Below are 22,715 nucleotides of genomic sequence, written 5' to 3'. Positions count from 1 at the left end.
GTGCTTCCCAGCTTTGCCAAGGGCTTGCACAACTGTAAAGACCACTGCTGAAGCACACCATCAGCACTTGGAAATCTGTGGGCATATCTGCACTTTCAGGCTCCATACACAAAACTAAGACCAATGCACCACTTAGAAATGTACGATGATTGATGGAAAGGTAGGGCTAAAAAAAAGTAGAATTCTTGTTTGGGAATTTGGAAGTATGTGCCAAAGAATAATAAACACAGCAGTTAAAACTCTGGCTTGGAAAGCAAAACGATACGTGTGCGGGCCCTGGAAAGCACTAGTTCTGCTATCTAGGATGACACCTAAAACATGCAGCTTGGAAGGCTCTGCATGAAAATATTCCCACAACATTTGCAAGCACTGACAAATTCTGGAAGACGAGTTACAAGTGTCAAGTGTGAGTTGCCTCAGCTGCTCTTCTTTTTTTTCTAATAAGAGGTCTGCAGATATCATTTGGAGTCTCAGAATTCGGTATGTGTAACTGAAGTTTAAATTTCTCCTGAAACATACTGTGCTGACGCCTTAGAGAGACCCATACTTAAAATGGTAACCTGAAAGCTTTTTAAAACAAACACCAACTCCCATAATCAGGGTATTCTTTATTTGCTTTTCTTTTAAAGAAAGAGTAAAGATAAGCAAAAGAATAGATCAAGGTGCAGTAAGCAGAAAATCTTTAGAAGCTAAGAAAGACTAAACTATACTGTAAAACACAGCCTTTCTACTTAAAAACCTCTCCTGTTAGACTTCCATCATTGAACTAAATACTTACATTTTTACAAGAGAGGCGTGCAGAAGAGAAGGCGAAGAAGAGAAATACTGTAGGTTCCAAAAATGTAAACTAATGTTGCAGCAGAATATAAAATAATTGCACCAAAGCATACCCCCTCAGATACCTAAAATCACAGCAACAAGACTGGACAGGACCTGTAATTAAGCACGGAATACAGCTGATTAGGGAAACGCCTACACCCAACCTCCACCCCGCAAAAGAAAAAAAAAAAAAGAAAAAAGAAAAAAGTAAGAAAGAATGGAGGAGAAAAAAAAAAAAAAAAAGAATGAAGCAAAAAATGTTTCCCAACTGGGCATCAACTCAGATTGATGTAAAAAAGATTGGTTCCAGACAAATGAGTGTCACAAAACAGCAGTGAAAATATAGAATCATCCTGAAATACCAGAAGTATTACTTCATGCTGCAGAAAATCATGCATCTAAGCAAAATAGGACCCTATTTATGAATAATACGACACAGAACATGTATAAGGTGGCATGAGAAAACAGATTAAAGTCCTTCTCTCCTTCCCCAAATAGCTACCTTGGATCCTTCAGAGAAAACATAAGAAAAAGAAAGGAAATACAGACTTTTCAAGGTGAGGCTCAGCAGCTTGTAGAGCCTACTGTGCAATCGCTGCTTTTCTGCACTCACAAAACACAACTAAATTAAAAGCAAAGTTTAAATTACCTTTCTACAGTACATGTATCCCACACTACACCACTCAAAAATAGCAACAGCAGTGAGAGCTATATTATTTATATTATCCACAATAACATCTTTAACGAGAAATTCACAAATTTAACATAGGGCGTTTCCCACCTTTAAAATTAGAGAGCAAGTTAAAACAATTTGTGCTGAATACACTCTCCTCATTCCAGCTACTGGAAGCAAAATCTCTATAAATGTAGAAGCTTAATTTTTTACACACAATCACATACATTCTGGATTCCTAAAAACAGCACTAATTTAAGACAACATTTGGCAAAGTTCTGGTTTGCAGCTTAATTTTATTTATCAGACATATAAGGTAATAATTGGTTGGTCCAATCTTTAAGCAGATTCAGAGTCTTCAGACATCTGATATAAGGTAAACCTACCAATATGAGATCAACCATACATTAATATGGCAAAAGTATACAGTTATTTATAATAAGATGCCAGATAAAAACTTGGGTATCTCAAACAACAGGTATTTTAAACGCTTCCCTTAACGAGACCTTGCCTTGGAAAAAAAAAAAGTTCTGTTATTTTCTCTCTCCCTCCTCGAATTTGTAAGTAATAGATAATAAAAGATAGAAAAAAATGAACTAGTTACTGAGAAATGCATTTGCTTCTTAGAGGACCTAAACTTGCCATATGTTGAGACAATAACCTAGCAAACCACGTAAAAAAACCCAAACACCCACAAATCAAAATTCTTTCAAAAACCTCAACAGAGTTCCAGGGTCTTCAGCAGACAGACTTCTTACCTCCAAATATCACTTCCTTTAGAAAACATGGAAGACTTGATAACTTCTGGAGCCATCCATGCATAAGTCCCTGCTGCACTCATTTTGGTTGTTCTGTGCCACTCTCTAGCCAGACCGAAGTCTGTAATCTTCAGAGTTTTATTACAAATGTCATCATGTTCCATCTTCTCTAGCAACAAAACTGCAAAAGATTGAGTTCATAAATTAATGCAATGGCAATTAAAAAAATACCCATTCCTGTTTTTAATTTCACATACAATTTGTACAGCGCAGATAATTGTATACTTTAAATGTTGTGAAAATATTATTGCAATCTTTATAAGAATGAAAAACTTTTTTGGTAATTCTAAGCTATTTCTTGCTTTTATAGCTTAGAATACCCACAGTGTCATAAGTTCTTTATGCAACTGTGTGAACATATATTAAACTAGCATAAGAAATCTATGGGAGGTGTAAAGTAAATCACATAACTTTAAGAAAGCCCAGAATCCTAATATCCCAAATGATGACGGGCTGTGAGAAAAGTATTCACTTTGCAACAAGATTCTGAAATAAAGAAAAAATAGCAGCACTAGTAAACAAAAAACAAATGTGAAGAATTCTTAAAAAAAGCAGGATACATTAGGTCACTGTATAAAATATTCATCCTTAATGCTGCACCAAATCCTGGCTCCTACTCATCTCAGAAAGTATATAACAGAACTGCAAGAGGCATGGAAAAGGACACAAGCAGGGTGTTCAAAACAATATCCACAGCTACAAGGAATGGTTAATAGACAAGAAGCCTTCTCCTATGAAAAGAAATAATTGTGAACAAAATCTATACAGCACCTATGTCGTAAGAAAATTATAGGTAATAATTGTTCACAGTTTCACAATACAAGAAATGGATGCCCATTGGGTAAAATTAGCAGATAAGAATCAAACACTTGGCAGTCATTCACACAACACACAGGTAAGTGAACTTTGGAATTCTTGGCACAGTATGTGAATATTATTATTTTACAAAGCATCTACACAAATTCACAGAAGTCAACTTAATACAGGAAATTTAGATCAAGAAATTTAGTTTATGTTCAAGAAATCCCTGGGCCACAAATCAGAACAATTTGGGAGAGTCAGTTTGCCTTGGGAGTCCCTAGCTGACAACAGGACACTGGACTTGGATCAAGTCCCTGCTATGTTATATACACTGCACTTTCACGAATGTTAAAGAGTAAATTATCCTTTTTTTGCTGTTGCATCCTACAGTGTATATTCACTGTCTGACTTGTTCACAACACAGCAGAATTGGCAGAGCTGTAGTACCTCTTCATGAAACAGTGTTTAAAGAAGAGAACTAGGTTATTGTGTTAGAGCTCACAAGCAGGGAGACAACAGACGGAAATGAATCACTTCAATACACCATAGTTTTAATTCTATATGCAGGTCTTGTCACCGCTTGTGGTAGTAACTGTTAATTTTAACTTTTTGTTAAAATGATCTCCTTTGGCACAAAGGCCAAAGATTAAATTACAAGTAACAAGAATCATAAACATCTGTATTTTCTACCTATATGTATGGCAAAACACAGTACGGGGAACCCATTAACAAAAAAGCAGATGAAGAATTATCCTCCCTTACAGAGGAAAAACTGATGACCTTGCACTTGCAATTGAAATAATTTTTACTGGCAGAGATTATTAACACTCTTACAAGTATTAAAAAAAAAAACACACTCAAATCCAGATAAAAGAAAAAGAACCCACATTCCGTTTTCAATAAGCTTCTTAACACGAAGTACAAGAAATGAAGGCCAAAATGGTACAGGCAAACCAAGAGCTCACCAACGAGAACCACCAGAACAAGTTAAATTCATGCAATAGTTTTTATACTTTTATACTTGAATCAAAGACCTATTGTTTGCTATTCCATTTCAAACATGTTCAGCGGAATTCCTGACATTCCTTGTCAGTCAATGTGACCGAAACCAAAAACAGTCAGTCTTGCAAAAGGTAATAACTGGCATGTGACCAAGTTTCATCCTACAAAGGGACAACGTTTCTTAGCAGTTCAAACTTCCCTTTCCGGCCGGTAGCCAGGCAAACAATACTATACACACATTACTTAGCAGCTGGGCAGTAAAAATGCTCAGCATAGCTGAGTAGCACTCCATAAGAGCTTACCTTGCAGTAGCCTAGCAACCTTTGCTATAGCATCCTTCTTCCACTTCCATAGCCCTTGCTGGATGCTAACCTGTGAGAAGTCGTTTTACAGTCTCCAGTTTACCCTGCTTACTCAGCCCCCCCTTATTTCTTTTTCAAAGGCTTTAAGTTGTCTTTTCTGGCTCCCATATGCATGCAATGTTAAGCTGGGCAAGAGCCAGTTTAGCACTTTTGGGTGTACTTTAACATTTTTCAGGCTTTTTATTTTCCACAAAGAATAAAGTTTCTCCTTACATTAGCACTTTACTCCTGGCAAACCAGCCCTAAATATTTAGAAGTACAAAGACTATTTGAAAAAATACCCACCAAACTCCTAGATTAGATTAGGAATGCAGAAACGTGGGAAATTCCTATGTCCTTGTTTATTTACATGTAAGTAAGGACATAGGATAAGGATATTTACATAACCTTATTTATTTTTACATAAGTAAAATGAGATACTATATTTCTGAATTATTCAAAATCTAAGAGAAGGAGACTAAGTTTGATGTGAAAAAACTATGCATCAAACTAAAGTGAAACTTCACCTTGGACTGGTATCTAAACATTGCATGTACTACAGCCATAAATAAAGAAATTATGGGAATATGATTTCTATCTGTAACACCATTTTCAACTCAATTCTGAGTCAGTACATCTCTCTTTGTGAGATGTACTTTATGAGATCTTTCTGCAACAAGATCAACGAGAAAGTAAATTTATTAACGTCATAGAGCAGGGGCTAGGATGCCATAGACCAGGCACTGCTTGAATATAATAGACAGTGCATGCATTACAGTGCATGCCCATTTACAGCTGAGGAAGAAAGATGTCATTGCATGGTTTTTTTTTCAATAACTCCTGAAATACAAATTGACAAGTTGAAGATAAAAGCAAAAAAAAAATAAAAACCTTCAGTTAGAGAAAAAAATAAAAATCTACAAATGCTATGACAAGTAAACTGATATTAAAAGTGGTAGATACATCATAAAATCATAAAGGTTGGAAAAGACCTCCAAGATCATTGAGTCCAACCATGCTCCTGGGTTGCCCCTTCCAATGCTCGACAACCCTTTCCATAAAGAAATTCTTCCTGATGTTCAACCTAAATCTCCCCTGGCACTACTTGAGGTCATTTCCTTGTCTGGTTATTTGTTGCCTCAGGGAAGAGGCCAACCCCTACCTGTCTAAAACTTCCTTTCAGGTAGTTGTAGAGAGTGATAAGATCGCCCCAGAGACTCTTCCAGGCTAAACAGCCGCAGCTCCCTAACGGCTCCTCACAAGACTTGTGCTCCAGACCCTTCACTTCATTGCCCTTCTCTAAACACTCTCCAGCACCTCAATGTCCTTCTTGAAGTGAGGGGCCCAGAACTGGACACAGGAGTCGATGCTCGGCCTCACCAGTGCCAAGTACAGGGGGAGAATCACTTCCCTGGTCCTGCTGGCCACACTACTGCTGATGCAGGCCACGATGCCGTCGGCCTGCTTGGCCACCCGGGCACACTGCTGGCTCATGTTCAGCTGCTCTCAACCAGCACTCCCCGGGGTCTTTACCAGGCAGCTTTCCAGCCACACTTCCCCCTCCCTGTAGCACTGCCTGGGGTTGTTGTGGCCTAAATGCAGGACTCTGCAGAGTCAAGACACTTCTGACAGTGCAGCAAGCATACATGAGGACTCTAAGAGAAACAATAACAAAGAGACTGCTACTTAAACCATACAGTTGAACAAAACTTTACACTCATCAGCTGCCTAACATACCTAAAAAGAACTTAGAAATCCAAGTACAACTCACCCTAGAGCACTGAAGGAAGAAACTCATAGAATTATGAAATAACTCAGGTTGAAACAGACCTCAAGATGTTAAACTTCCCACTCAAAAGCAGGGCTAACATTGTAAAAAGTCTAAATCTACTATGAAATGTTTTTACAAATTTGTAATGTTATGCCACTCTACGGCAGAAAAAAGTAAAAGATATCTATATTAAAAACAACTGAAATATATTCACTCAAGTATGGACGTTAATGTAAATGTCACAAGAGATTTTGAAAAAACTAATTAAGGACATCAAGGTACAGGGGAAAAAAAAAACAAAAACCAACAAAAAAACCCAGAAAAATTAAGGCAGAGTCACATTATAAACAGCTCACATCACACTACTCCCATTTTGTCCAGATGTTTTCTTAGAAAGCAATAAGGTAGTAGACCTGAGCAGATGTAAATACCTTTTAGGAAGTCCAATCATACAGATAGAATAAGGGTTAATCAATGCATTCCACACAGTAGTTTATAAAGGAAAACCTTAGAAGACAAATTATCAGGATAAAGATGAACCATCAGTGGTGTTTACTAGGAAACTGTTTTGTTTCACGTGTAGAGAGTAAAAATACAAGGAGCATTTCAAGAACTGATAGCACAGTCAGAAGATAGTGCCCACTCAAGAAAGAACAAACCATCATACTAAAAAACACGCAAAGTTGCAAGGGATCAGTCATAAAACCTACAGTGATAAAGCACAGGTGAAGGCAGAAGAAAAGCTTGGCTATTCTGGCTAACAGAAGGAAAACTAGCAGCTACATGCAGTTGTGCAAGTAGCTCATGCAGTCCTAAATGGCACGAGAGAAGGCTTTGTCTAGTAGGAACAGGGAAGCATCAATAGAACTTTACAAAGCAAAACATCTCATATGGAATACTGAATGACTAAACCTGCACATACGTGTCCAACAACAGGAACCGAAGCAGGCGCAGAAACAGAATAGTTAGGACCCTGTGATGTCTTTTATTTAGATAAAATCAGAAGAGCTTGTCCTTTTTGCTAGGCTAAACAAAGGTTGAGAGAAGTTATGAGAACAGAAGTTAGCCATACCTAAAAACAGAACGCAGACTTACATCACTGATGCTCTTACAAATAAAATACTCTCCGAGGTGTCCCAGCTGATCTGTTTTGCAGGCATGCTTGTGATTAAACTCAGTTCTAGATCTGTAACTACCAGGGTAGGGAGTCATATCCAATTTCAATTTTTTCATTGTCTCTTTTCTCCCAACACCCTTTTTGGCCCTCCTCTTCAGTGTAAAGCATAGTTTAGTCCTCAAAAATGTTGCAAGATCCAACATATACTCCCGTCCAACCTAATGGTTCCTGAAATAGCAGTGCTATTAATATTTCTTGCTTTCTGCATTATCATAGTTCCAGCTTAAGTATTTTTCTACTAATCTTATGGCACAATGCAAATATTTCATGGTGTAACAGTATGAAGATAAGATGTTCTGCACATTTTCAAAAAGTAAAATCTAACACACAGTTGCCCAAGACTGCAATGGAACCAGCCAGTACTTCCCAAGTCTGCCTTCCTCTAATTACAACAAAACCAGCAACAACTCTTTGTCAAACCCCTACTGTTCCCACACAAGCTGTTCTTAGTCAAGAAAACACAGAATTTAGGCTTGAAAAGGAGGCAGAGGTCCTGTTAAAATCCCACTCAAATGCTCCTAATCTCTGTTCCTTTTCGTTCACATCACTCCCATCTCCAAATTCCCCTCTGGCAGTAAAAGCTTTCTTTAAGGTGAGCAAAAGGCAGGATACACATTAAGTGGCAGCCCAGGTCTGGCCAAAGTTCGACAAGAGCTACCTTCTCTGCTGCATTCTCTTTTCAGGTAAGCTTAAGTTGAAATTTTATCAGAGAAAAGAAAAAATGAAGTGAGAGCCTGCATATGGACAGATAGGCCAGAAATAAGAACAGAGCACATTTAGACAAATCAAAGATTCCTGGATTTGCACATCTGCCAAATTCAGACAGATCCAGAACTATCCCGCCGTACTTTTAGGACTCAGCTGAAAGCCTAGAGAGGAACTAGAAGTATTCGTTCAAATTGCAAGTACTTTGTTTAAAGCATAATTTTAAATCAAAGGCTCATGTTCTTGCCTCAGCTTCTCTCCTTTTTATTTCTTAAAATTCACAGAGCTTAAGAAACAGTATTTACAGCAAGCCTGAGGGAAGCCTGGACAGATGTTTTAGTTGGCAGCACACCTAGGAAGCCTCCACCTAGAACTAAGCTCTTCAATGCTACTCTTTCAATGTAGGTTATTTCCTACAGTCTTTGTTTTCTTTTGGTTACTAAGTACATATAGATTGTATTTCTCCAACCTTATCTATCTCAAAGTCCCCATTTAATATAACACTTCATTAAAAAAAAATACTGAAATACAAAGACTTCATGCAGTTAAAACCAGTTTTATTGCATTCGTAATACATTCCAGCACTTTCAGGTGACCATTTTCAGTTACCAGCCATATAAAACAATTAAGTAAACAAGGTATTCTGAGAAGCCAAGACGAAGGATTGAACACCTTCTCAAAAGTTTAGAGGTACTGAATTCCAACTAATCTTATAAAGCTTAAACTTTTTAAAAAAAAAAAATCATCCTGAAATACTCATTCTTTCTATCCCTTCTATAGTCTTGACACCTTCTACTATACCCTCTTTATATTATCTACCTTATTCCTTCTAAAAATAAAACACTAAGCAACTTTATTTTCCCAAGTTAGTTATTTGCCACCAAATGTTTCTTGCTACCTTACCTGCAGTTTGCTAAATAGATGACTATCATGAGTTTTGTAAATATGAGGTATTTAATAGCACATCTATTTAAGTTACTGTGATTATAGGTAAGACTGCCTACATTCACCACCACTCATAAAACCATTCTTAGAGAATACCAGAAAGAGAGATGTTATGCCTATATAACTCTACTTGCACATAGAGATTGTCAAGACAATGCTGCTACTGTCTCTGTTCCCCCTGCGCCCAGTCAGTTCCCTCTCCAACTGTTTGCAAGTGAATTTGGTTCCTGTTAATTCACTGAATCAACAAGCAACAAAACCAGCAGGGTGACCCTGCATCTTTACCTGGCAACGAATAGGCAGAAAAAAATCCTTATTAAAAGTTGCATATTCAGGTAATGAAACACAATATCTTGCAATAGTAAGAGACCCATCCACATTATTTGGAGCTGTTACTTGGTTCCAACTGTACTTGGAAATTAAAATTTAAACACTGCTCATAGAAGCCTTGTCCAGCATTTAAACTGTAAATTAACTATCATAGTGAAAGCATTGTGTGAACCATAAATTAATTATCACACTAAAAACATTAACTGATCAGAACATCTTCAATATGTACAGAAGGTGATACTTCTGCCTGTACAGCACCGCTTCTTAAATACCTTCTTTTTTTTTTCTGTGGCTTCTCAGGATGGGATCTATCTCTGTAGCTAGTATTGGTCAGATCATGATTATCTCACTAGATAAAGTTTAGAACTCACCATCAGCAAGGAAATTTCATCCTTTAAACACCAATTCCATATGCAGGAGGCTTTTCTCTACTTTTTTTCTACAGATACTGTGCTCCTGTGAGATCTACACCCCTTTGCAGCAGGCATATAACCAGTTCTTAATTTTCACACTAAACTGAAAGGTACAGTTTGTTCTTAAATGTATTTGTTTTAAAACATGTAGCTTAAAAAAAAATAAAACTGTAGCTCATGGGAGCCAACATATATTAAAAAGAGAAACAAAAAAACAAAAGCCAAACCTGAACAAAGTGTTCCCAACTGGAAAGCCAAAACAAGACAAAACTTGACACAAAAAGTCCTTGACAGCATGAATTGATAAATACACACCAACTCCATAAGAAAAATACATCCCATAGTGGGACATGAGGCCCAAGAAAACCACCAAAGGATGAAAATGACTAAGAGTCATCTGCCTGTCTGGAGGAAACAGAGGGAAAAGGAGAGAGAGGAAGAGGGACAAGAGATTTCAACAGCTTTAACACAGCTTGCATCACCATTTTTTGCTTCCCCTTCCCTTCTTTAATAACTATTATTAAAGCAACTTTGGGCAAATGGAAACTTGAGAGAAAGAAGCAGTTTTAACAAGTTATTGGCACAGACTGCAGATGCTACTTTAAGAGGAAGTACCAGAGGTAATGAGCATTTATAATTAGACATTCAAATAATCATAATTTAAAAAGTAGATCATCAGTAAATTCTGAAAAATGTAAGATTTGGATATTACATCAGCAAAAAATCAAAAGCTGACCAGACACTAAACATTCTCAAGTTCTTTGTCTAATAAAATATTAAACTTAATTCTCCTATTTAAACACTAAATTTAAGAAAAGCATCATCTTTAAAGCAATTCCTCCATAATTTTACAATTACATGGAAATCAGTCAATACTGAAACTTAGCTTTAAAACTCAATACACTCAGTTGTGGTCATCTACCAGAACTTCATACTTATTTGGAACAGCAATTACTTTCTTTTTAGCTCACTCTTTTTTCCTTGCTATTAGTTTTTAAAAGGCAGCTCTGCAAAAAAAGGGAAAAAAAAGAAAAAAAAAGGAAAAAAATCTGCACACAACAACAAACCAACAAAAACCGCCACCAAAAAAAAAAAAAAAAAACCAACAAAACAAAAACAAACAACAAACAAAAATATCCCAAACCATCAAAAATCAGTGACAAAAATTTGGGCCATGAGAAGGAAATGCTAAGAACAACTAGCATTAATAGTTAGGTGGTGAATCACTCATCCCTAAGATATTCTTCTAGTTTCAAGCTACAGAAGAAAGTGGCTAGAAACCATTCCTTAAAGAAAATCACCCTTGTTATGAAAGTGATTTTTTTAAGGAACTTGATCATCCTATTCCTGAAAAAAACAAAATGTAAGGCAAACTAAAGGTATTATGTTCAAACTACATAAGAAATTTTAGTCAATATATAATACATTTAGTCAAAATTTCCTTCAAAAGAAACTTGCAGAAAACATATTAACTGCCTCCCTAACCCCAAATTCAAGATCTGGCAATACCCTTCCAACAAAGCAAATCAATACATGTCATACAACATACAGGGCAATGCAGACAAGGTTTATAATCTCAAAAATTTCATCCAGGGTCATGAGTTGACAGTGGTTACCCTCCTTCAGAACTAACAATTTAACTTGTGTATCATTAGTCAAATCACTTTTGCAATATTTAAATCCATGAATATTTCACTCAAACTTAGCTTGGATTTATAGGTGTTTTTTTGAAGTAAACAGAACGTGACTTGATGCAATTGGATATTTCAAGCTAATCAGAAGAATACACAGCTTCTGAATACACGGAAGTATTTACATAGTTGGCATACTTGTCCTGATCATAACATGTTACACTCGGCAATTCTGAACTTCCTTGTTGCTTTGCTTTTTGTGATCTATATCAAGGTGCACTTGATGTGTTGAAATTAGAACATTTAATACAAAAAAAAATCATGTCAAAATTAAAGAAAGTTTAATATATATATACACCTACCTAAAAAATTAAAAACACATTCTACCTTTAAACGTGACTTACTAACCAAGCTGAAGGATAACAGTGTAGGTGGAGGTCACAACCAAGACCGTAAGAGCTTGTTTTCACTAAAATACTTCCTTTAGCCTCCTTTTCAGTTATAGCCCCTTATCCTCACAGTTTTTTTTTCCCCTGCAGACTGAGTCTAGAAATTGGGTAGTCTTGGGAGACTCAATCAGCTAGAGAGCTCAGCAGAAAATGATGCCTGCAAATAAAACAGCTTAGAGTAGTTTCCTGCTGGATGTTTCAGCTGATTTAACCCAGACCTACTGACCACATAAGCAGAGATGTCTAGTTTGCTGACATGTGAGGGGAGAGAACTTGTGCCTGGAGATGGGTGGGGAAGCCTCCTCCTGCAGCTGCAAAATGAAGCCACGCATCACCTGTTGTAACAAGCGGGAAGTCAAGCAACTTTTCAGAAATAATGGGTCTAACCCTTTTACATCTAGTTTTAGTCACGAGCTTTAAAGATAGAACCCAGCTTTGCTGCTTTTTTCCAACACAAAATCACCTTTGATGAAATTTACTATTGAACTCATTGAATAAACTAAAGACAAAAATAACTTTCTCGGTCCCTTTGAAGATGCCTACTGCTGTGAATCCAAATAAACTCTGGTTGTAAATGTTTAGTCAAGTTTAGTCATTGAGTTCCCCTAAAATCTCATCCGTTAACATAGAAATCCTTTAATTTCTATGACGAATTTTAATAAGTTACACTATAAAGAATTCTGACTTAGGCTGACAGTTTCTTTTATTTGGAATATTTGAAAGAATCTTATAGTTAAAAAAACAAAAAAACAAAAAAACACCCCAAAACCAAAAACCAACAACAAAACAGCCAAAAAACCTATTTCAAAACGAAGCAGAAAAAAAACCCAGACAATTTTTTTAATACAAGACTTGGGAGAAAAACTGATTTAAAAATCACCAAAATATATTCTGTGGGGTAGGATTCCTGCATTCCATCCTTGCAGTTTCTTCAATAGCAGAGGAATAGCCTTTCAGGACTGTGCATTTTCAAGAACTCTAATCTTTGTTAATAGCAAAGGCAAAACACTTATTTTGAAACAAGAACTCTGCAAACTTGACAGTGCTCTCTTTCTCTTGGGAGGAGAAAATGAAAGGAAAAACCTGCTTTTTTTTCCCAATAATTAGTGCAACATTCAGCAATGAGTTAGAAAGTACAATTTTTTTTCCTATGCACAAAACACATAAGGAAATAAACACAATTAGTTTCAGGAAGAACAGTGGCATCTAATAGAAAAGAAAACCACAAAACTGCCCAAACATTTAGAACTAAAATATAACCAGTTCCAAGGGTTAACTTGTCCCATAATGAACCACAGCAATAAAGCATCTACTCCTGCATTTTTGAGAGGGAGGGCCGACTTATCAGCTCTGAGTTAATAGCACAGCTGCCAAAACACAGATTTTAGTCACTATGAAGAGAACAAAGCATGATTATATAGCTAACACTGGCATGTCTAGGACTGATTTAACTGGAGCTATGACCCCACATACACACACACACACAAAAAAAAGGTTAAACTTGGCAGGAAGCTCCAAGAAGGAAGAATACTTCTGCGGCATTATACAAATTATTTAACTTTTCCAACCTTCCATATATAAACCACTAATCTAAATGGGTCAAAATTTAAAGATCCACTCACTTTCAGTGATTGGACTGAGGTAAGCTGTCACTAACACGGTCAAGCAAGACAAAAATGGTGAAATGTAGTTTTAAGCTGTCAATACAAGAATGTGCATTTATGACACCAGTTGTTATCTTTTTACTGCTTGACAGCCAAGTCATTTGGTATCTAATTTTTTTATCTATTTTTATCTATATATAATCTCTATTTTTACTTCGATGCCATAATTTTGCTTCTAACAAACAAAACAACCCAAAAGCCCTCCCCCTCAAAAAAAAATCCCTGCATTTTTTAGAAGCATTACTACTGAAAGTTATTTTAAAAAATTTCAATGCCTTAAATTTTAACAAATAATCAGAAATAAAACTCAAGGACAGAGCTACAGATACTCCTTGCAAATGTTCATTGTACAAGGTCAGCATGTTTCAGAACTTGAAACACTGAAGCAACTTTGGAAGAAAGTTTATACCTAGTGGTAAGAAAACTTACAGATTGCAAACAAAAAGCCATTCTCTTCTAAGGTCAAAGAAACCACAAACAGCATTCAACATCCAAACACAGCTCGATGATGTTGCTTCTCTATTATTTTGAGGTTGCAGAACATAACTTTAATGGACCTTTGTTAAGAGGGTCCAAAGACCTTGCAGTCCCAACAGGGATGGGGAAATGATCTGTTACTGAAAACTCAGTTGTATCTCATTGTTTTCTAAAGCTTGGATTACCCTACTAACACCTAAATTCTAACCACATTTTGCAGTCTGTTTTTTTAAGTACAATACCTCATTTCACAAGTGTTACAGTCAGCAGCTAAACTTATTTCTCGCTGTTTAGGGGAACAAACATAATTTTGTAAGTATTTTAACAACTAATAGGAGGTGTTTAGCTGTCTGTTTTTTCATTGACCTTAATGGAAATGGGTTGCTTGCTCAGTGCAGTTTACAGAGGCGGGAAGGTATATGAACATATTCTTAGGGTACCAGCTTTAAAAAAAACAATTGGGCCAAGTAATGCTTGAAGTCTTCTTTAATATACAAATATTACCAACACTCTTACTGAAAGTCCTACGCTTCAGTTTATAATGCTACCCCAAAACAGAAAAAAAAAGTCAGCAAATATGACATACAGACTAGAATGCGACTCCCTATGTTTCCCATGAAGAGGACACCAGAAACGTTGGTGCAAATGAAACTCCTGCAGAAACCTGCCGAGAAAGAGTCAAACACAAAGCAAAGAAAAAAAAGAAAGAAAAATGGAAAAATTACCTTCCAACAGTTGTAAACCAGATCACTTGGTGCTTGACCATGAGAGAACAAAGACGGAGAGAAGAAAGACATGAAAAACCAAATAAGATGCAGGGAAAGATCAAAGTAATATTACTCTTGACTTAATAATCCTACCTGTTAGAAATGCAGTCTCAACACCAAATAAGGAACAACTCCCTACAGTTGTAAGATGGACATAGTTTGGGGACACATTAAAATTAAAGTGTGTATTAAAAATTAGTTATAAATAGGGGTATTAAAAGTTCACGGGGGTTTAATTAATCATATTCCATTTAGCTAGTGTTTCAGCCAAAGAGTCTTGTTTTCAGCGTTAAAGACTATATGTAAACATACTTCAGCCTTGTTAACTTTGAGGGACTTTGTTCTAAATTCACGAGCAATTTATTCCACCCGTTAATGTCCAGACTTGAGACACAGAAAAACCTCAAACAGAAGCAACTTTAGAAGACAGTAATCGAGGTGAAATAAATAACTACTGCAGTTAAATCTTCATCCACAAATAAAAGAATTGCTGAATGTTACTCCTCCTCTGGAAGCTTACAAGCTGTACAAACAAGTACTGCTCTACAGAGCAGTAGTTCACAAAATTTCATTTGACGGATGTTGTATTAAAACCACAAAATTCCCGAATATTACTTTTAAATGCTAAAACACATCCTTCAGCTGGAAATTAGCCTCTACAACATTTTATCACTAGTTATTTCTACTGTAGATTGAGACAACTGCAGCAGTTATTCAAAATTCTTTCTTGAATACTAGCATCTTTCTGAACACAAAACATATAATGTATTATATGCAACAAGTAAATATATCAAGTGAACATTAAATAGGCATAGTAGAAAACATTGCCTTTGATGAACTGGAAAAATACATACTCTAGTTCAAGGCTACTAAGCATTTGATGTTCCTGCAGAATCAAACTAACCTTCAGGGCCTCTCAAAAAAATAAAATGCCTACCTACACAGTCTGAGCACATATCAAACAATGAAACAAATTACTGGAAGCAATATTTATGAAACAAGGTAGAATTCTCTCACGTGACATAAGAACATTCAAAGTAAAAATTTATTAGAAATCGGCAAGTTCAACTTTTAATAGATCATAACATTCAAAAGGGATGTTATTTTCCAAATTGATGACATTTTGCAATCCTACTGCTGTTTGCATGAAGGTGGTTTGATTTTGATTTTCTAGGTTATTTTTTAAAGAATACTAAATTGCTACGGTTATAAAAACTAGAGCTCCTTCCTTCTTATACACTTCCAGATGCTTCAGATCTATGACCAGTTCTTGGGTTGTAATGCAGCAGCATTATCTCTACAGCAAAGCACAAGGCAGGGCTACTGTCTCTCATAGAGATGGGATAGCAAGCTAGCCTACCTGGAACAGTTTCTAGCTGTATGCAATTTTAAGTAATTAAGAACAGTGTACAGCATTTAAGTACAGTAACTTCCTAGATGAAGACAGTGCAGAAAATTACAGCATATGAATTTTAAACTGCTAAATAACTTCTGGCCCCACTGTTGCACATGACCAATGTTTGTCAAAGCAATACCACATTCTCAAAGATACGGTTCCTCTGGTTTTTATGAAAGCCAGTTGCCTTGTGGAGGAGGAACTTCAGTTAGTTCTGCCAGAACAAACATCCAAACCCCTCCAGACCTCAGAGGGGCCAGCCACTAGGAGCTTAGCAGCCACCCAGGCAATACAACCAATTTCAAACCAATTCCAGCATATGCAGCCTTCTCTCCGAGCTACAAGAGTCACCCAGTACTGGAGCTGGGCATCCTGGGACAGCCAGGCTAAGCCCAGCAGGGACACTGGGGATGTGGGAGGGAATACAAGAGTCCAAATTTCATGAATGGGAGCGCCAGGAGAAGAGAAAGATACGGGATACACACCTATAGAACATCAGGTTTTTCTGTTTTGTTACACTGTGACAGATGAGCAGCCTAAAGCACAGTGCTACTGACAAAAAAAAATCTCCAAATTTCACTGCCTTAGAGGACACCTTGGAACTTCATTTCCAAAGAAAGTTGGGTGGAAGATCAAATCTGCTGAAAAGCCAGCTCTCTTCTCACCCAGAACTAGCAAAGACAATTCTAATAGAATATATTTTTGAATTCTCCTCATAACTGTACTAGATTCTGAATTTCAACCATTCAATAATGTATCAGTCATCCTTACGGCTCTACTTGTGATGTAAGCAAGTCTTGCCTCTTCAAAACAGTTAAGAGAAATTCTGCAGCCTTGTAATTTCAGGATAAGTAAAATCAGTTCAGAAGATAACAGATAGGCTTAACTAGTTTCTTCCTCTCCCTCGACAGCTAGCCTAAAGTTGCTAGGTGGAGAAGTTACAGAGAAAGCAGATTTTATGAACTCTGGAAAACATCTCCATCTTACTTTAAATATGTTTAATAGCATAATTTGAGCAATTCTGCTTCAAATAACCTGTAAAAACAAAGAACCAGAGATAATTTGTTCTTGCTTTTCTCAAACTCCAGGACACCTTGCTTCATCAAAAGCAACCAATTCAACACTTCTGCCAAAACACATCACAATTCCTTTTAAGGTTTTAAAACCACATGATTTCCATTTTCTGACTGCTTTTCACGGTATTAATGCCAAGAATGCATTAAAGTGGACTGCCGAACTGCAGTTGCACTGCTCTCTTTCACGTTTGATTCCTTCAGATTCCAAGTACTGTTCTCATTAGCATTGCCATGCCCATGGTCTTATTCAACAATCCTTGAAACTCAAGCTGACCTTGACAATTTCAAAAAAGTAATATAAACTTAACCACTTCACAGAGCTGAGGGCTGCCCAGGATCCTGGGTTGGAGGTGCTGGTGAAAGCCATAGCAAACTGAAACTTACTTGCATATCCTTCTACAACAAATGAGCACAGAGCACTTTATCAGTATCTTGTTTAGTACACATAATGTACACATAATCAAGTTTGCAATCATGGATTGGCCTATGCCATAAGCAAGATATTCTGAACTTTTTGTAATGTTTCCTAGAAGTACACAAGGCTGCTGCAGTAGAGATAAAGTGCATTTTTTAAAAGGCAGAAGTACTGTAGAGTCTGAAATCAACCCCAGAATCACAAACCTCTGTTTTCTCTACACTAGACTTGAGAAGGTGAAAACCTGGCATACTCTATCTGAACACATTACTAGCTTTCTTCAGGATATTAAAAAAGAATCAGGAGAGGCTGCACTGAACCTTTATATAACCAAAGGTCTTGAAATAATGGGATGTCCTTGCCCAGAAACAAGCTATTTGATTTCCTCCAGAAAAAAAAAATTGCTCTTTCAAAGAGTCAGCAAAATAATTGAGATGTGGTAAAAAGACACATGTAACTATTAGCATCCTGTCTTGTAGATGAGTTTCTTTTATTTTCAGAAAAACTTTTTTTTTTTTCCTAATCAGCTGGCATGCTTACTCAAGACTAAATTCATACCTAGGAGACACAGCTGAGAATATTCAAGTATTTTCACAAATTTTTAAGACATCTCCTTTTCAGTTAAAGTATTAATTAATCCAGAATTCCTTGACTATCAACAATGGTTAAAAAAAACTCAGATTTTATTTCAAACTTTTTATTTCGATTCTAGATAGGCAAAGTTCACCTCTTAATCCTTAATTTTACATTATGTCCTTATTCTTTAAAATATATTGTAGAGCATGAGAAGTGCTTATGAGAAGTTATGCTCAAAATAGACCATGATCCTTGTCAGAGAAACTTCTCACCATGCCAGCCACATCAAGTTACAATGCACCCACAACCTGCAAATTAACATTAGAGACCATGATTACCATGTTTCATTTTATTACACATATCCAAAAGTGTTCTTTTCACCTTTGTTTTGCCTACTTCTGAATAACCTTTAAATACTATGTTTAATACTGCATTTATTTTACATGGACTGAAGAAACTCTGACGTCAACAAAACTTCAGAGTTTACTTCCTTGTTCAGCCCTCAAGACCAAGTTTGTTAGTTTTTCTTCCCAATATACTCAAAAAACATTTGTGTATCTATTAATTTCCCTTATTTTGGCAGAAACAAAAAGCTTTTCCCGTCTCCCAAAAGGAGCCCAATGAAACTAGAGCATACAAACTTACATGGTCACTGCTGTCAATAAACCCTTTTGGCCCTCATGGTTCTTCTACTTCCAGCACTTTCTCTCCAGTCCTGTCGATTTGGCATCAGCAAACCCACACTAGATATGCTATCCTATAGATCCCAACTCCATAAAATTGCGTGGAGAAAAGTAACACACTTGTTTTTGAGATGCTCGCTTTGCCTATCACCTGCCAACCACAAGCCCAGACATACACCCCTTCTGGATCAAATATACTGGTGGAAAGGGGCTCCCTCTCCCTAGCCAGAAAAATTACTGTCTGTTTACTAGGGAAATAGTTTGAGGAGCATTCCTTACCATGCCATGTTAAGGGCAGCCATTTTTCTAATTTGTTGTCTGAAGAAGAAAAAAATCCTTCTTAACAAAAATAACTAAGCTAGCACGAAACTGATACATTCATATACTTCCCAGACCTGCTTAATGGAGAGCACTGGACCACCACCATTAGCAATCCCTGGAAAGCAGCAATGAGCAGGTGAGGAATGGGTGCTGCCAGACTCCTGTCTGTGGCTACAGCCACAGTGGAACTGTTGCTATCCACACCAAGCAAGTTGCTCAGTCAACCCTGGCAGTGTTCCACTCCTGCTGTGCAAGACTGCAAAAGACTACAGTAAAAGAATGAAGTGAAATCTTTGATGAATCGATGAGTTACCAGAACAGGGGATACTGTTAGGACTTGCAGTAATTTTAAATTCATGCTGTTGAACAGTATACGCTACCATCAGCACACCACTGTTTCCCAACATGACCATTTAGCTGGATAATAAAGAGACATAATTCTATTTGGCACATTCAATGCTGTCTTCAAACTTTGCTAAGGTTAAGAACTACGGATGAGAGAACTAAATAGCTCAAGTGAAGTGCATCTGCAACAGGAGTTAGTAATGGAAGCAGTGAATGGGCACATATGCTGAGATTATAATCAAAAGTGTATTTTTAAATGCTCTGCCATTATTCATATATATAGAGATGATAATGGTAATCAGCTCTCAGCAGTAACCAACTGAACTCCAGGTGTTATGCTTAAACCACAGGGTTATGAATTCACTTCAGACACAAATTTTGCCACTGTCACTTAACACGCTGCTAGCATGCAGCAGCCCACTCTAAGAAAAGCCACTAAATATTGAAGGTGCAGCAGCTTGCTCTGAACACAGCTCTGAACTAGGAGGGCACAAGCTGCCTACAGACAACTCGCTAGAAATTAAGGTGTCGGCCATGACTCTAAGGTCCAAAAGTTCATCGTCTGTGCTACAAACAGAACCACAAACACAGCTGAGCTAGGTTCTTTCTTTATCAAGCAAATAGTGAAAGTACTCTTAGGAACAGCCAGTCCCATGACTGAGCCTTGTCTTAATAGCCCATGCATGGTGACCTTCAAGACACACAGCCTCTTAAACAAAGTGCTTCAAACTTGAATGAAGCTTTTTTATTTCTACTGGACTACTTAAAGACTCCTAACTGGGGAAAAAAAAAAAAAAAAAAAGACTAGCATATTACCGCACTTTTGGCACAGTCAGAACAAAAAGGAAAGAGTAGGGATGGGTTCAGACATTTCTGCAAACACACAGATTTCCACTTGCAGGTCATCAGTTCAAAACACAACTATATCGGCAAGTCACAAACACATCACTTCTAGTAAGCCAGCCTTCCAAAACCACAGCTGCCAAAATCATAGATGCTTCTGCATTATCAGATGGACCAAGGAGCCATTAAGCATGAACTGAGCAACTCCCTCACTCCTGCAGGTGCATTTGTCAATGCCAAGAGATGAAAGCAAATCTGGCATCTGCACAACAGTTTCTACTGTTTTAAGGTACTGTCTTTTCTGCCTCAATGTTTTGCCAAGTGGGTAAATTTTAGCGATGCTAAATCCATGCAGGGAAAACCAGAAACACGTATGATTGCTCAGTAGTAAAAGAGAAGTGATACCCTTACTAAAACTTTCCTTTACAAGGCACTTGGTTCCCCCGTAAGTTTTAAAAGACAGGACCGCGCAACGCATCAGAGTAAAAATAGCTTGGCGCATTTGAAACTGTGGTTGCGCGCAGGATTTTATGCCGCTCTAAGTGAGCTCCTCTCCGAGTGGGCAGGACTGAAGGTACACTCGGCTCCTCCCGACCCTTCCACGAGTCTGTACCCAGCTCACAGCCGCGGCAACCAACGTGCCGCTGGCCCAAACTCCTGGCACAGGGTGCCCGAGTTGCGACACCCATCTCTCAGTGAAACAGGGCTCCCGGACGGAGCCCGCCCAGGCCTGGTCGCCCGCCCCCGGAACGCGGACACGGCCAGCGCCGCCACACCGGGACCCGAAAGGACGAGGGGACACCCCCTCGCTGTCGCCTGCACCGCCGCGGCGCTCTGATGGTCCCTCCTCACCTCCCCCCCGCCCCGTCCGGGACTCACTGTTGCTCGACTTGAGGTCCCGGTGTAGGATGGGGACGATAGCCTCGTCGTGCAGGTAGAGCATGCCGCGGGCGATCTGCACCGCCCAGTTCACCAGGATGTGCGGGGGGATGCGGCGGCCCCCGCGGGCGGTCCCGGCGCCGGGGGCGGCGGCCAGGGCCCTGTTGAGGGATCCGCCGCGGGCGAACTCCATGACGAGGCAGAGGTTGGGCTCCCGCAGGCAAACCCCGTGCAGGGCGATGATGTTGGGGTGCCGGAGCATGGAGAAAAGCTTGGCCTCCTGCCGCACGCTCTCCGCTGTGGCCGTGATGTCCTCGTCAGGGTCCTGCCGCGCCGCCTTCACGGCCACCTCGCGGCCCCGCCAGGTGGCCCGGTACACCTTCCCGAAGCCGCCCACGCCGATGATCTCCTGCAGCTCCAGGTGCTCGAAGTCGATCTCCGTCAGGCTCCCCAAGGGGTCTCCTGGCCCGCCGCCCCCCGCCGCCGCTCCGCCGCGGGGCTGGCGGGTCACGTAGTTGGCCGGGAAGATGCCGAGACGGTGGTGGATCTTCCCCGCCCACCAGCCGTCGTCGCCAGACACGGCCGCGTCCTGCGACAGCACCTCCACCACGTCCCCCCGCCGCAGGCTCAGCTCGTCCTCGCCGCTCGCCTCGTAGTCGTACAGCGCCGTCCACAGCGGGCACGAACTCCCGCCGCCACCGCTGGCGGCCGCCGCCGCCCCGGCGCCCGGCAAAGCCATGGCAGCGACCTCAGCCCCGGCGGCCACCAGCAGCGCGGCCGACGCGGGGGCGCCCGCCCAGCCGCATCCTCACCTGCCGCCGCCGCCGCCACCGCCGCCGAGCGGGAGCCGCGGGAGGGGAGGGGAGGGCGGGGCGCGGGCAGGGGGCGGGGCGGGGCCGCCCGGCCCGGTCGCCGCCGCCGCGGGGCTCCGGCGGGCAGGGCGCAGGCGCGCGCGGGAAAGGCGGGGAGGGGAGCGCCGGGGCCCCGCGCCCGCCCGCCCGGCCCCGCCCATTGGCCGCCGGCCGTCACGTGGGCCCGGGCGCGGCCGTGCCGGGCGGCCCCCGCGGGGCCGGGAGTCGTGGCGCGGGTAGAGCCCACGGGCCCTGATTTGTCCTCCGGGCGCTGCAGGCTCGTGCCTCCGCCGGCGGCTTCCCCTTTCCCTCTTTGTGCGGTCTTGGGACTTTACTGGAACAAACCCCAGGCAGTTGGTGAAGAAACCCCAGCTCCCTCGGTTCGTGTATGCTCTTCCAGCCACCTCTGCCGCTCGTGGGCTCACAGAATCACAGAGTGGGTCAGGTTGGATGACCCTAGTGGGACATCTGGTTCAACCTCTCTACTCAGGCGGGGTAATCCGAGAGCACATGGTACAGGATCATGCCCAGATGATTCTTGAATATC

The 22,715-nt window shown here is 39.8% G+C and overlaps 1 protein-coding gene across 4 annotated transcripts in view; it reads right to left on the bottom strand.

The window, feature by feature from the left end:
* Positions 1 to 22,062, bottom strand: part of MAP3K21 (mitogen-activated protein kinase kinase kinase 21) — a 42,541-nt gene extending 20,479 nt beyond the window's left edge. For all 4 annotated transcript variants that reach the window (XM_027896651.1, XM_027896652.1, XM_027896653.1 and 1 more), the window contains exons 1-2: positions 21,318 to 22,062; positions 2,251 to 2,431 (exon numbers count right to left, since the gene is read on the bottom strand). In XM_027896651.1, coding sequence (XP_027752452.1) covers positions 2,251 to 2,431; positions 21,318 to 22,056 — 920 coding nt within the window. In that variant the 5' untranslated portion in view covers positions 22,057 to 22,062. The remainder of the gene's footprint in view (positions 1 to 2,250; positions 2,432 to 21,317) is intronic.
* Positions 22,063 to 22,715: the final 653 nt, after the last annotated feature.

Source organism: Empidonax traillii, unplaced genomic scaffold (genome assembly GCF_003031625.1).
Source record: "Empidonax traillii isolate 1590-97213 ecotype Southwest subspecies unplaced genomic scaffold, ASM303162v1 scaffold507:size695108, whole genome shotgun sequence".
In the NCBI taxonomy this organism is placed as follows: Eukaryota; Metazoa; Chordata; class Aves; order Passeriformes; family Tyrannidae; genus Empidonax; species Empidonax traillii.
The sequence above is the reverse complement of the archived record's forward strand: the minus strand, read 5'-3'. Positions and strand labels throughout refer to the sequence as shown.